Here is a 14,994-nt window from a genome sequence, read left to right as displayed (position 1 = left end):
AACTAACATATTCGTAAGAGGCAGGGGTATAACTAACATATTCATAAGAGGCAGGAGGTAAAACTAACATATTCATAAGAGGCAGGGGTATAACTAACATATCATTCGTAAGTGGCAGGAGGTATAACTAACATATTCGTAAGAGGCAGGGGGTGGGGTGGTTGATGGGGGGCTGGGTTGAAATGCCGATATCAAACCACTGATTCTGCAGAACTAAAACGTCAGACTGTTTACACTGAACACCAGGAAGCCTTACCTCACAGGACAGACCGGTGTAACCCTCGGGGCACTGACAGCTCTCCACCTCCCTGGCAAGACGTTGTCCAGTTGAGCGGGGCACGGCGATGTCCATGCTGATGTCTCGCAGGGTAGCGGTGCCCATGATGGTGTGGTGAGTGGCACGGATGAGGATTCCGTCAATCATGGACAAAATGGTGAGGAAGGAGTCGCGTGTTGGGGACGACCCATCGAAGGAGCGGAAAGATGACTGAGAAGAAGCAGGAAACACATGGTTAACTTCAGAAGAATACAATTTTGTTATTCTTTGATGGTAAATGTGAAACTGTTACCCCAAAAAAACTTTAACACGTAGACTGAACCTGTATACTGATGGAAAGAATAAAGGGAACATGTATTAAAGAAGAATTGGTTGGACATGAAATCCACACATTTAACTCCAAGTGTCTGTCTTGTGTATTTGGGTAGTGGGTTTGCGTTTACTGTTACACTGTGAGGAGGAGAATTTATGGATGTCAACTTCTTTATGATGAGGGAACAAAGAAATTGACATCTATAAGTTCTCTTCCTCATGTGTGTCACTTCTAAGTGCCATTCAAGATTTGTTACATCACGCTAAGTCACGTGATTGAAGGAACACCATGAATAGACTTCCAACAGCTGTAGCCATGTGTGGAACCAAACCTCAAAACCATTCAGTAAGACAAGCAAACACTTTACCCACCAGGCCACCCTGGTGAGCCTTCTTGTGATGTGAGTATGTTTAAAATAGGTCGCATGTAGGATTAAAAAATAGTTTCAGTGTTGCACAAACATAAAGAATTGTTCTTGCACAATATTTACCTCAGTCAATCCAAACCATTAATTTCCCTCTACATGATTTCAGCAGGTTATTTTTACTTGAGCCTGATGCTGCAATAGTTTCTCACCTCACGCAGGAGAATTTCATAAGTCTGTGGCGTCACCGGTTTGGCAGATGGGTTGAAGATCATGTACAGCCGCTTGTCACCGCTCTGAATAACACAAATAATGGGTTGAAGATCAAGTATGGGTCCTCTGAAATATGTGGTAATTAATAACAGAAAAAAAATAAAGTTTACAATGTCCTCACAGTTCATGTGGATCATTTGATCATTTAAACACTTGTGATACCCCCATGAAGATCTGGGTTAGCAACCCATGGTTGTTAGTAAGAAGTGACTAATGGCATTGTGTGGTAAGACTCGCTGACTTGGTTATGAATTTCATCGTATCAAAGTCGAATGGATCAATGCTCATGATGTCAATCACTGGATTGTCTGGTCCAGACTCAATTATTTACAGACCACTGTCATATAGCTGGAATATTGCTGAGTGCGGCCTTAAACAACAAACAAACAAACAAACAAACTGTCCATGTTGAACAATCCTGAATGATATGTACTTACTTGTTACAGCTAGGCACTTCAATGCATGTTTCAAATTGAACATTGTATGTTGTTTAGTTTCTAACACTGGACAGACATATGAGAAACTTACGATGATTTCGATGTCGACATCCATGTATGTTTGTCCAGAGTCATAGGCCACTGTGTACTCCAGGGTGAAGCGGAGCATACCGCCATAGGATGAGACCTGCAAGTACAACATTGTACAACTTGTACACATCAACAGTATACTCCATAGTGAAGCGGAGCATACCGCCATAGGATGAGACCTACAAGTACAACATTGTACAACTTGTACACATCAACAGTATACTCCATAGTGAAGCGGAGCATACCGCCATAGGATTAGACCTACAAGTACAACATTGTACAACTTGTACATATCAACAGTATACTCCATAGTGAAGCGGAGCATACCGCCATAGGATGAGACCTGAAAGTACAACGTTGTACAACTTGTACACATCAACAGTATACTCCATAGTGAAGTGGAGGATACCGTCCTCACAGGTCCTCATATGTTTTCATCAACAACTGGAATTTTCTCATTGTTCTTCATAAATAGAAAATGGTAACTGGAATCATGTTACATTGTTCTGAGGTTTTCATGCACTAGACAAGCCTAGTGGCTTACAAACACATAAAATCTTGACAATTATCTTTACATTTGAAAATAGATATAATACTGACCTTGTTGCCACGGAAACGGGGAGGCAGCTGGAAGAACAAGCTCTCTCTTTCTCGCTGGATTCCATCAAAGCTGGTGAAGGTGATCTGATCCCTGCTGGCATCCACCTCAAAGCCATCCTTGATCATACGACTCAGGCGCCGGTTCGTCAGACCAAAGTTGTGGGTACCATCGGTGTTAAACTGTGGTCGGATCTGTTTGATGCAAGGTCAGATTTAGCACATAGCACCAGGCAAACCACCACCTCTCTGTTACTAAGGGGGGCACAATCCACTGTGTAGAGTTGCCTGTCTTGGACATGCCAGAAATCTATGATTGTGGGTTTGAAATCCTGTTCACACTTATTATGTTTCAAGGTTTGTCAGCACCATACCCGTGTGATTTCACCCAAGTGGTAAACATCATAGACCTGCATCACTTTGGGATTTCCTCCAACATTAAGCTGACACACTGTGATATAACTGGGACACTATTCAAAGCAGTGTTAAACATAAACCATGTACTGAAGGTATTGATCGACTCACCACATCCCGGTAGTACCCGGAGCTGGTACACTGGTTGGTGACGCCCATACAGAAGCAGGACAAACATCCTTGAGAATTCGTCTCATCCAGATAGAAGTAGCCGGCCACACAGGTGTTGCATTTCTGACCCTGAACGTAAGCCTGGAACAGAAACAATAGAAGTGTGGAGGGATTTGTTCACATATCATGTCCTGGTGGTTACAAGATCCCAGCCTCATGGCCATTTCATGAAGAGATCTTTTTTCAGTCTTGAAATATCAGACTCATTTTGAACATTCCTGTATTTTCAGATACAACTTTTGTTCTTTTTTGTTGGAGAATAATTGTCCGGTCACGGCTTCAAAAAATTCAATTTACAATTTTAGTTTTATTGACAAATCATTTGACAAGACATCAAGGATGTCCAGTAAACATTGTTTTGTTGCTTTCATGAAACAGGAGGTCAAATTAGTGTTTTTCTTTCACCCCCAAATATCAACTGGCAGTCCCTCAAAACTGTAGAACTGTACGGGCTGTTAATTTGAGTTTCAGAGGGCTGTCGGTCACCGGTCATAGACTGACAAATTTCAAATAAACACATGGTTTGCTTAAGGAGTCAGACTTTCTACCCAATAGAAATGCTGAACAAGGCATCACACGTTTCATAGTTTTATGATTAAACAGCAAAAAGTAGGATTGTTAATAAAACAATGCACAGCCATCACAAAGTCTGAGCAGCGTGTGATTTTGCTTCATACTTTCATTGTCCTATGGAAATGTTGTCAGGAGCCATAGTGACTTAGTCAAGCGCTTTTCGTATCGTGACGTTCATTTGCCAGATTGTATATATTCATTCAATCACAAACAGTATTGCATTTGTTTGCTATTGTTTGTCTGCCAATCTGTGTATTTACTTATTGACTGATTGCAATTCTTGGGACCAAGTCATTGACCTCTACACAGCTTTTTGTGTCTAAATGACTGTCAAAGATTCAGCATCTACTTGACCCCGCTCCATCTGCCAGTTGGGTTTGGACACTACCTCGATTGAAGGGCCTGCCTCTTCTGGAGGAAGCATGGCCTACAGGTGTGGTCACTGAAGCCTCTCACCTTGCACTGACACTGGTCAGTGGTGGGGTCACACTGGGTGTTGGGGATAGTTCCTCTCTGGTCACACTCGCAGTCCACACCTGTAATCACAGACAGGAAACACATGTTACCACTCTTATCACAGACAGGTAGCACAGGTAACCACTCTTATCACAGACAGGAAGCACAGACTAGTTACCACTCTTATCACAGACAGGTAGCACAGGTAACCACTCTTATCACAGACAGGAAGCACAGACTAGTTACCACTCTTATCACAGACAGGTAGCACAGGTAACCACTCTAATCAATCAGAGACAGGCATCACAGGTGAGTAACTGTTCTCATTATTCACTGACAGGTATTAACAGGCAAGCAACCATTTTTACCAGTCAAAGACAGGTATCACAGGTAAATAACCATTTTTACTAAAATCAGAGAGGTATACAAAGTAGACACAATTTATGGATTACGACTTCCTTATTTTCTGTATATAGGCAACGTTTCGGTATGGATATAATTACCGTATCTATTGCTTGACAACTGTATAAGGATCTATACCTAAACGTTGACTTTACAGTAAATAAAGACATTTTTATCCATAAATTGTGTCTACTTTGTCATACGTCAACTTCTAAGTGATGCCTATCATACATTTCATAGGATAATAACATGCAAGTAGCCATGGTTACCGTAAGTTGTGTTATTGAAGTGATAACCAGTCCGTTTCAAGTCAACTGGATTGACTTACCTCTGAGTTGACAGTAGTCTCCAGGCTGCAATGGGTTGCCGGTGTATCCAGGCAGACATCTGAAACAAGGGCAAGGTCATCAGGGGCACATAACCCAGGAAAAGGGTGAGTGACCTTACACCATTTAGCACTTTGACTACTGATTCCAAGCATCAAGTCATCAGATGTAAGCCCACAGAAGGGACACATACATACCCCCTAGTACTTCTTTTTTAATCTACAACTACAGTTGAACTGTATAGTCAAGTTCACTGACAACAGGTATAAGCTAGCTAATGGCAGCTCTACTCTAGCTAGTGACAGACTTCAGTTCAGTCAGATTAAAGTCTTTTCTAGGCATTTAGAAGTTGGGAGAACATGAATACATGACACATTTTTATGGATAGGAACTTCTTTTACTCTTTGTATGACGTTTCAGAGCTACTTCTTGCTCCATCGTCAGGAGAACACATGTGACGTTTCAGAGCTACTTCTTGCTCCTTCGTCAGGAGAATGCACGTGATGTTTCAGAGCTACTTCTTGCTCCATCGTCAGGAGAATACATGTGACGTTTCAGAGCTACTTCTTGCTCCCTCGGCAGGAGAATGCACGTGACGTTTCAGAGCTACTTCTTGCTCCTTCGTCAGGAGAATACATGTGACGTTTCAGAGCTACTTCTTGCGCCTTCGTCAGGCGAATGCACGTGACGTTTCAGAGCTACTTCTTGCTCCTTCGTCAGGAGAATGCACGTGATGTTTCAGAGCTACTTCTTGCTCCTTCGGCAGGAGAATGCACGTGATGTTTCAGAGCTACTTCTTGCTCCATCGTCAGGAGAATGCACGTGACGTTTCAGAGCTACTTCTTGCTCCTTCGTCAGGAGAATACACGTGACGTTTCAGAGCTACTTCTTTCGCCTTCGTCAGGAGAATGCACGTGACGTTTCAGAGCTACTTCTTGCTCCTTCGTCAGGAGAATGCACTTGACCTTTCAGAGCTACTTCTTTCGCCTTCGTCAGGAGAATGCACCTGACGTTTCAGAGCTACTTCTTTCGCCTTCGTCAGGAGAATGCACGTGATGTTTCAGAGCTACTTCCTGCTCCTTCGTCAGGAGAATGCATGTGACGTTTCAGAGCTACTTCTTGCGCCTTCGTCAGGAGAATGCATGTGACCTTTCAGAGCTACTTCTTGCGCCTTCGTCAGGAGAATGCACGTGACGTTTCAGAGCTACTTCTTGCTCCTTCGTCAGGAGAATGCACGTGACGTTTCAGAGCTACTTCTTTCGCCTTCGTCAGGAGAATGCACGTGATGTTTCAGAGCTACTTCTTGCTCCTTCGTCAGGAGAATGCACCTGACGTTTCAGAGCTACTTCTTTCGCCTTCATCAGGAGAATGCACGTGATGTTTCAGAGCTACTTCTTGCTCCTTCGTTAGGAAAATAAACGTGACGTTTCAGACCTACTTCTTGCTCCTTCGTCAGGAGAATGCACGTGATGTTTCAGAGCTACTTCTTGCGCCTTCGTCAGGAGAATGCACGTGATGTTTCAGAGCTACTTCCTGCTCCTTCGTCAGGAGAATGCACGTGACGTTTCAGAGCTACTTCTCGCTACTTCGTCAGGAGAATGCACGTGATGTTTCAGAGCTACTTCTTGCTCCTTCGTCAGGAGAATGCACGTGACGTTTCAGAGCTACTTCTTGCTCCTTCGTCAGGAGAATGCACGTGACGTTTCAGAGCTACTTCTTGTTCCTTCGTCAGGAGAATACACGTGACGTTTCAGAGCTACTTCTTGCTCCTTCGTCAGGAGAATGCATGTGACGTTTCAGAGCTACTTCTTGCTCCTTCGTCAGGAGAATGCATGTGACCTTTCAGAGCTACTTCTTGCTCCTTCGTTAGGAAAATAAAAGTGACGTTTCAGACCTACTTCTTGCTCCTTCGTCAGGAGAATGCACGTGACGTTTCAGAGCTACTTCTTGCGCCTTCGTCAGGAGAATGCATGTGACCTTTCAGAGCTACTTCTTGCGCCTTCGTCAGGCGAATGCACGTGACGTTTCAGAGCTACTTCTTGCTCCTTCGTCAGGAGAATGCACGTGATGTTTCAGAGCTACTTCCTGCTCCTTCGTCAGGAGAATGCACCTGACGTTTCAGAGCTACTTCTCGCTACTTCGTCAGGAGAATGCACGTGATGTTTCAGAGCTACTTCTTGCTCCTTCGTCAGGAGAATGCACGTGACGTTTCAGAGCTACTTCTTGCTCCTTCGTCAGGAGAATGCACGTGACGTTTCAGAGCTACTTCTTGTTCCTTCGTCAGGAGAATACACGTGACGTTTCAGAGCTACTTCTTGCTCCTTCGTCAGGAGAATGCATGTGACGTTTCAGAGCTACTTCTTGCGCCTTCGTCAGGAGAATGCATGTGACCTTTCAGAGCTACTTCTTGCTCCTTCGTTAGGAAAATAAAAGTGACGTTTCAGACCTACTTCTTGCTCCTTCGTCAGGAGAATGCACGTGACGTTTCAGAGCTACTTCTTGCGCCTTCGTCAGGAGAATGCATGTGACCTTTCAGAGCTACTTCTTGCGCCTTCGTCAGGCGAATGCACGTGACGTTTCAGAGCTACTTCTTGCTCCTTCGTCAGGAGAATGCACGTGATGTTTCAGAGCTACTTCTTGCTCCTTCGGCAGGAGAATGCACGTGATGTTTCAGAGCTACTTCTTGCTCCATCGTCAGGAGAATGCACGTGACGTTTCAGAGCTACTTCTTGCGCCTTCGTCAGGAGAATACACGTGACATTTCAGAGCTACTTCTTGCGCCTTCGTCAGGAGAATGCACGTGACGTTTCAGAGCTACTTCTTGCTCCTTCGTCAGGAGAATGCACGTGACGTTTCAGAGCTACTTCTTTCGCCTTCGTCAGGAGAATGCACGTGATGTTTCAGAGCTACTTCTTGCTCCTTCGTCAGGAGAATGCACGTGACGTTTCAGAGCTACTTCTTTCGCCTTCGTCAGGAGAATGCACGTGACGTTTCAGAGCTACTTCTTGCTCCTTCGTCAGGAGAATGCACGTGACGTTTCAGAGCTACTTCTTTCGCCTTCGTCAGGAGAATGCACGTGATGTTTCAGAGCTACTTCTTGCTCCTTCGTCAGGAGAATGCACCTGACGTTTCAGAGCTACTTCTTGCGCCTTCGTCAGGAGAATGCACTTGACGTTTCAGAGCTACTTCTTGCGCCTTCATGCATTCACCTGATGAAGGAGCAAGAAGTAGCTCTGAAACATCATGCAAAGAATAAAAGAAGTTGCGAGCAATAAAAAAGTGTCATGTATCCAGTCAGATTGTAAGGTTGACTTCAGATGTCAATAGGTCACAGAGTTCACTCAAAGTGTAAAGAATGTTACAAAGAAACTAAATGAAATAAACATTGCCACTGATCAAGGTCAAAGTAATACAATAGGAGATCCCAGGTGGACAAGGTCTGTGATTCTGCCAGCCAGGCCGTATCCATCCCGACCCACATACGTCCCTCTGTGTATACTTGTATATAGACCTCCCCAACAGTAGAGAAATACTTCCAAAGCAGTCTCGATTCATACAGATCACTGTAGATAACTCATTGTTTCAGCAGTGCAATACTACAACTAACTCCGTCCTGACTCACATTTCACATCTGCGGCCAGTGTGTCCAGCTGGGCAGGCGTTGCAGGTCACCTGACCATCAGTGTCCAGGATACAAGTTGGGCTGAATCTGCAACAGAGACAGGTACAAACTAATGAGTGATGACGCTCCTCTAACAGTGTTACAGTAAAGTCAAGTCACAAGTGTACACGTTGTCATTCATAATGTGCAAGGAAGGGCTAAAGTGACACATTCATAGACGTTTGCTACATCTGGTGAAACCCACCTGGAAAGGAACAGATTCACGGGGCATCTGGGATTCAAACTCAGGACAAGTGGATCCTGGTTGCTAAGGGAGCACTGAGCCACAAGAGTTCAACTGAACACTTGGAAAAATCATATACAAGATACTTATACTAAATTATGAAATTTTGCTTAACCTTTACAGAGATGATGCAAAACATATTAGATGTTATAAAACATATCAGTGAGTGAGTGAGTAAGGTTTTACGCCGCTTTAAGCAATATTCCAGCAATATCACGGCGGGAGACACCAGAAATGGGCTTCACACATTGTACCCATGTCTTCGGCGTGACAAGCAAACGCTTTAACCTCTAAGCTACCCGACTGCCCCTAAAACATATCAGTCTTTGCAGGGACAGAACTATGAAAGAATAGCAGCAACCTGTCACAGGTAAAATTGTGTATTCGTGTTTGTCCACCCTGAAAGATGATTTAGAATTAAAATAAATGAAAGTTAGAGCGAGTTGTTTTTATGCTGCTTTGAACAGTAATTCAGTTATGATCACGGGTTCCTGGCATGCCAAAGGGAGGCAACTCTGTACAGCATATTGGGGCAGCTTAGATGAGCAGGCCACCAGTACCCCCCTGAACTAGAAGGAAAACCGCCATGCAATGTTTAAAACTACTTCTACCAATTGTCAACACAAATATGTTATGCTCAACATCTACACTAACATCTATTTATCAATAAAGAATATACACCTGTTTCCATGGAAACCATCATATAGGTAGATTTCATAGCAACATAAAGTACATTATAAAACTATACTCAGTCACCTCTGCCATAATACTCATCAGTCAGAGAAATAAGAATTAATCTGCATTCACCCTTGAAGAATCTCGCACGTTTTTTTCCTGTATTACATAAAACACATGGGTGCACATTTCAGCATTAGAGAATGTCATGAAGGAGGTGCAACAATTCCCCAAGTGAAGGAGGTCACGGCCTGCTGCAAGGGAGAAACACAAACCTTCATTAGGAAGAACAATCTCCTATCAGGGCCGGAGTGGTCTGGTCGTGTTCTCGCTCTTACATACAGGTTGAAACAATAGGAACACGGGGAATAATGTGCCTGTCTTGCCTCGTATAAAACTGGGGATATTTCTGACAATGGTCCTTATGCCAGGATTAGAACATGCAACAACCTTGAATTGTTTTACAGGCATTAGTAAGCAGTTGACAGATGCCAAAGTAGAGACAATTTATGGATAACTTCTTTATTTACGGTAAAGGCGACGCTTTGGTATAGATCCTCAAACCGGTACTTGCTTGACAATGGTATAAGGATCAATATCAAAATGTTCCCTTTAAGTAAAATATGAAGTTGTCATCCATAAATTGTTTCCACTTTGTAACAACCTTGCCAGACACAAACCAAGGGGTGTTTCTGATATACGTTTCCAAATACGAAACCCCTTGCACACATAAACATCTCTATATCTATGGAGGTGGACCCTGAGACCCATGACAAGGACCCTAAAGACACGACAAGGACCCTTAGGACATGACAAGGATCTTTAGGCTCATGACAAGGACCATAAAGACACGACAAGGACCCTAAGGACATGAGAAGGACCCTTAGGACATGACAATGATCTTGAGGCTCATGACAAGGACCATAAAGACATGACAAGGACCCTAAAGACATGACAAGAATCTTGAGGCTCATGACAAGGACCCTAAAGACACGACAAGGACCCTAAAGACATGACAAGGATCTTGAGGCTAATGACAAGGACCCTAAGGACACGACAAGGACCTTTAGGACATGACAAGGATCTTGAGGCTCATGACAAGGACCCTAAGGACATGACAAGGACCCTAAGGACATGACAAGGACCCTAAGGACATGACAAGGACCCTTAGGACATGACAAGGATCTTGAGGCTCATGACAAGGACCCTAAGGACACGACAAGGACCCTTAGGGCATGACAAGGATCTTGAGGCTCATGACAAGGACCCTAAGGACATGACAAGGACCCTAAGGACATGACAAGGACCCTAAGGACATGACAAGGACCCTGAGGACATGACAAGTATCCAAAGGACATGACAAGGACCCTAAGAACATGACAAGGACCCTAAGGACATGACAAGGACCCTAAGGACATGACAAGGACCTTAAGGACATGACAAGGACCCTGAGGACATGACAAGTATCCAAAGGACATGACAAGGACCCTGAGGACATGAGAAGGATCTTGAGGCTAATGACAAGGACCATGAGGACATGACAAGGACCCTAAGGACATGACAAGGACCCTGAGGACATGACAAGTATCCAAAGGACATGACAAGGACCCTGAGGACATGACAAGGACCCTAAGGACATGACAAGGACCCTGAGGACATGACAAGTATCCAAAGGACATGACAAGGACCATAAGGACCATAAGTACATGACAAGGACCCTAAAGACACGACAAGGTCCCTAAGGACATGACAAGGACCCTAAAGACACGACAAGGACCCTTAGGACATGACAAGGACCCTAAGAACATGACAAGGACCCCTTGCCTCTCCTTCTTAATTTGATTACCTCACAAACATAGCCATATTTCTCACCAGATTAGAACGTCTAACGACCTTGCCACACCAACTGAAAGCGACTTGTGGTTAGCATTATGTTATTGCCTTGAATTACATCCCAAACATTTTCAAGCCTAAAGCAAGTCTAGTTTGGAAGTGTAAGATATCATCTCCCAATGGGAAATATTGATTCAGAATGACATCGGCTGTTCTCTGCTGCCCTGATGGCAAAGCCAGTTATATCACCAATGAAGTCCCAGCATGCATGCTTCAACAACCACAGGTCAACAACATGAAGCTTGAAAACCATGTTGGGAATTTAAGATTTTTATTAATCATCTCCATACCAACATGAGATGAATTAATTCGGAATAGCTGAAAAGTCGACAAATCTAATCAATGAAATCAGTTTTCACAATGTCCTTGATATGAAATTCAGGGATAGCTGAGGAATAACAGTTAAAGAACATATCAGATTGCAGGATATACAAAATTGAAAGGCTTTGGATAATCAGACTGAGTATAGAATGGATTCATTATTAATTTGTGATGATCATTAGTTTTGAAAGTGGTTTCGAGATAAGATTTATTATGGAAAACCACCAAGGCAGATAAATACATCTTTGCTCGTGAAGAGTTATATTTTCAGGAAAAAACAAACCCTCAGACATAGCTTATTCATTATTGATAAATTAAACTAACAATTCCAAAATAAGTGAAAATTAAATATCCCAGAAAGGATTTTACTTTCATAATCTTACGAACATTTTTCAAGACTAATACAAATATTTACAATGAATAATAACCAACAAGGGATTTATATCTTCCAGACATTCTTATTCTTCTATATTTTTGTATCAGATAATGTATCATTTTAGATGGTTAATCGGTCACAAGTGAATTGATATATCCCAAAACATAGTTTTCTTAAGTGCTCAAGCTCTCTAATAATATCGCAAGTGTTTTTCATTTTCAACAACAAAAACAGGTTATTCTACACAAAAAACTTGCATGACAACATTTCTCAAGATGTGGAGAACTTCTAAAGAGGCTTAGAATTTGAGATTTAGACATAACAAGACGACACAGTTTACAGGATAACATTCATTATTTCCCGATTAAGATAATATCAGTTCTGCATGACTTAGCATCAACGAGGCGTCTCATCGGTGAATACCCCTCTGCTTGTCACATACCAGCTACTATCTCCGAATTCCTCCAACTCTTCATCTTGCTTTATAAAGGATGGCACAGTCCTTGACAACCAAAGCACCATAATTGTATGTTTCTCTAAACTATTCAAATAATCCTATGTATGTCCAAGTGTAAGCAACACACTACAGCACACGACAATTTCAACCATAAACATAAATAGTTATGAAGGACAAATGTGATTTTCGTGAATTCATTCATTCATTTGAAAATAAAAAATCTTTTTTTCATGCCAGTTTTCGTCAACTGCTTGTAGCCATCATGAACAGGGGCAGCCCCTGTCAATTAGAGTGAGTGAGTGAGTTTGATTTTACGCCGCTTTCAGCAATATTCCAGCAATATCACGGAGGGGGGCACCAGAAATGGGCTTCACATATTGTACCCATGTCGGGAATCGAACCCGGGACTTCGGCGTGACGAGCGAAAGCTTTAACCACCAGGCTACCCGACCGCCCCCTGTCAATAAGAACCGGATCTGCAAATGGTAATCTTGGGACAAACCTAACTACAATAAAACATTAGTATCAGGTGAATTAATGGTATCCAGTCTGTGCCACACATGCCTCAAACTCTTCCCCAAACATCTCATTCCTTAATTTCAGTAGATTCGGATTGTAGAAACATGACCTATTAGCATGATGATTTAGACCAACATGAATTGACAAGACTCAGGACTCAATCTAGCGGCTAAACTGCTACATCAGGTTTTTCTGGTGGCACAAAATTGGAATCTGAGAGTCATAATATGAAGATGAAGTTTACAAGTACTTTAACAATAATTCAACTCATCTAACGACATTATGAAAAACAACAGAGAGCCTTGTAAAAACCACAAACATGAAAGACCAACATTATAATCAAAGGCTTCCCTAATAATTGCAATATTTTATCTTTTGGATAATTTTCCATTTAACATGTAACAAATATCTTGACACCTGCTAGACTCTGAACATAGGAACATTGATGCAGACTTACACGATGATCTCGTCTGAGGACTTTGAATTATCCGCTGAGCGCTGTTGTGACAGAGAAGATAGAAACAGGAATATTTTTGACACATGACGAAGCCTAATTCCTTCAATCATGGTTGAATATAATTAACACATACATTCCAAATCTCAGCTCAGTTCCTGAGGTCCGATCCAGTACCCATCCATGTAAACACTACAAGTGCACACAGCACTGTGAGAAGGCAATTTCTCGGTCAGGGGAGATAAGCCTGTAATTCCAACTTGATTAATTGAAGAAGTTTATACGGAGACAGCTCGACTACATCCAACGTGTTCACGCAAGGTCGCTCTCGAGCCGAATAAATGTGAACTGACATTTAGAATGATCTCGTCCAACTTCATGGGAGGCCTCAGTGGCTGAGAATTCAGGCCATGTTGATGAAGTATTGACGAGTGGGCTTATGAGAATCTTTAGACATATTACTAACAGCAAAGGTTTCTGAAACTGTTTCCCTAACCAAAGCCACAAGAATGTGCAACAGTTAGGCCATGTAAATCCCAACTCTCAATGACTCACTGACAGTTCCTCAGCACAGTATGCACATAGACATCAAAGGAATGTGACAAATTTCTGTTGGCTGTACGACTCACTGAAATAATGAGTTATGGAATGCATTTTAAAAAAAAGTAAAAAAATACCCCTTACAACCATGGTTAGTCATAACACAGAATACCAATATTGTATACACATACTAAGTTTTTTATCAAACATGACTTTCCCTGTTTTGAATATTGGCATATTTTAAAATATACAAAAAATAACATTAAAAATAACAATAAAATTTCTGATAAAATAAATTATAAATGTTAATTTCAGATGAAATAATTTATGAATTTTGTTTAAGTTAATCGTTTATATTTTTCATTTCCTTATAAATGCGATGGCAGTTGTAACCATTAACCTCTGACCTTCTTCTGTGAGATTGTTAACATGTAAGTCACCTCATGGCATCTAGTCATAGTCACAGAAACACCCCCACAACATCCACACACGCATTCCCCCTCTCACTGGAACAAGCGTATTGCTCATTAAGAAATCTGACCTACATGGAAGGAGGTCAGCGGGAGGGCGACCTCAAAGGGAGTATCATTCATCCAATACAAGACAATGCATACAGCGATAGGGAAGGTCACTAAGTGCAGAACAGACTACACTCATATTTACAAATATGTCCGGAATCTCGCCAGCTCTCTAAGAACAATGCAGTGAAAAGCCCAATTTATTTAGTTATAGGGAAGCGAATTTGAATGTCAACTTCTTTATTATGAGGAACACACCGTTTCAGAGTGTATGCTTACTCCTTCATCATTCACCTGATGAAGGAGTAAGCATATACTCCAAAATGTTGTGTTCCTCATAATAAAGACGTTGATATCCATAAATTCTCTTCCTTATGTGTATCACTTCTAAACGCCTTTCAAAGACTTCATTTAGTTATAGTTTCTAACAAATCCCATTCATTCTACAGTAATATTTACAATGCCAAGACTGCAGAAATCGAGAAGAACAATGTCATAATGTCTTGTTCAATTGCAGACTTTCTGATTGAAATATTTAACAAGTTAGGATATATTAATGCTTTTGTTTTACTTTATTATTAATCCAATCCATCACAATTAATCATCCTAATTAGTCAACTGTTTATACCACAGATGGCTGTTG

At 42.0% G+C, this 14,994-nt stretch overlaps 1 protein-coding gene across 18 annotated transcripts in view; it reads right to left on the bottom strand.

The window, feature by feature from the left end:
* LOC139471385 (basement membrane-specific heparan sulfate proteoglycan core protein-like) overlaps positions 1–14,994 on the bottom strand; it is a 231,766-nt gene that overhangs the window by 39,372 nt on the left and 177,400 nt on the right. For all 18 annotated transcript variants that reach the window (XM_071253730.1, XM_071253731.1, XM_071253735.1 and 15 more), the window contains 8 exons: positions 8,316–8,402; positions 4,696–4,754; positions 3,966–4,045; positions 2,877–3,017; positions 2,355–2,546; positions 1,756–1,851; positions 1,167–1,250; positions 257–487 (listed from right to left, as the gene is read on the bottom strand). In XM_071253730.1, the coding sequence (XP_071109831.1) occupies positions 257–487; positions 1,167–1,250; positions 1,756–1,851; positions 2,355–2,546; positions 2,877–3,017; positions 3,966–4,045; positions 4,696–4,754; positions 8,316–8,402 (970 nt within the window). The remainder of the gene's footprint in view (positions 1–256; positions 488–1,166; positions 1,251–1,755; positions 1,852–2,354; positions 2,547–2,876; positions 3,018–3,965; positions 4,046–4,695; positions 4,755–8,315; positions 8,403–14,994) is intronic.

The sequence above is a fragment of the Haliotis cracherodii genome, unplaced genomic scaffold (genome assembly GCF_022045235.1).
Source record: "Haliotis cracherodii isolate W230 unplaced genomic scaffold, xgHalCrac1.p SCAF_22, whole genome shotgun sequence".
NCBI lineage: Eukaryota > Metazoa > Mollusca > Gastropoda > Lepetellida > Haliotidae > Haliotis > Haliotis cracherodii.
Note: the sequence above shows the minus strand (reverse complement) of the source record. Positions and strands in the feature narration are given on the sequence as shown.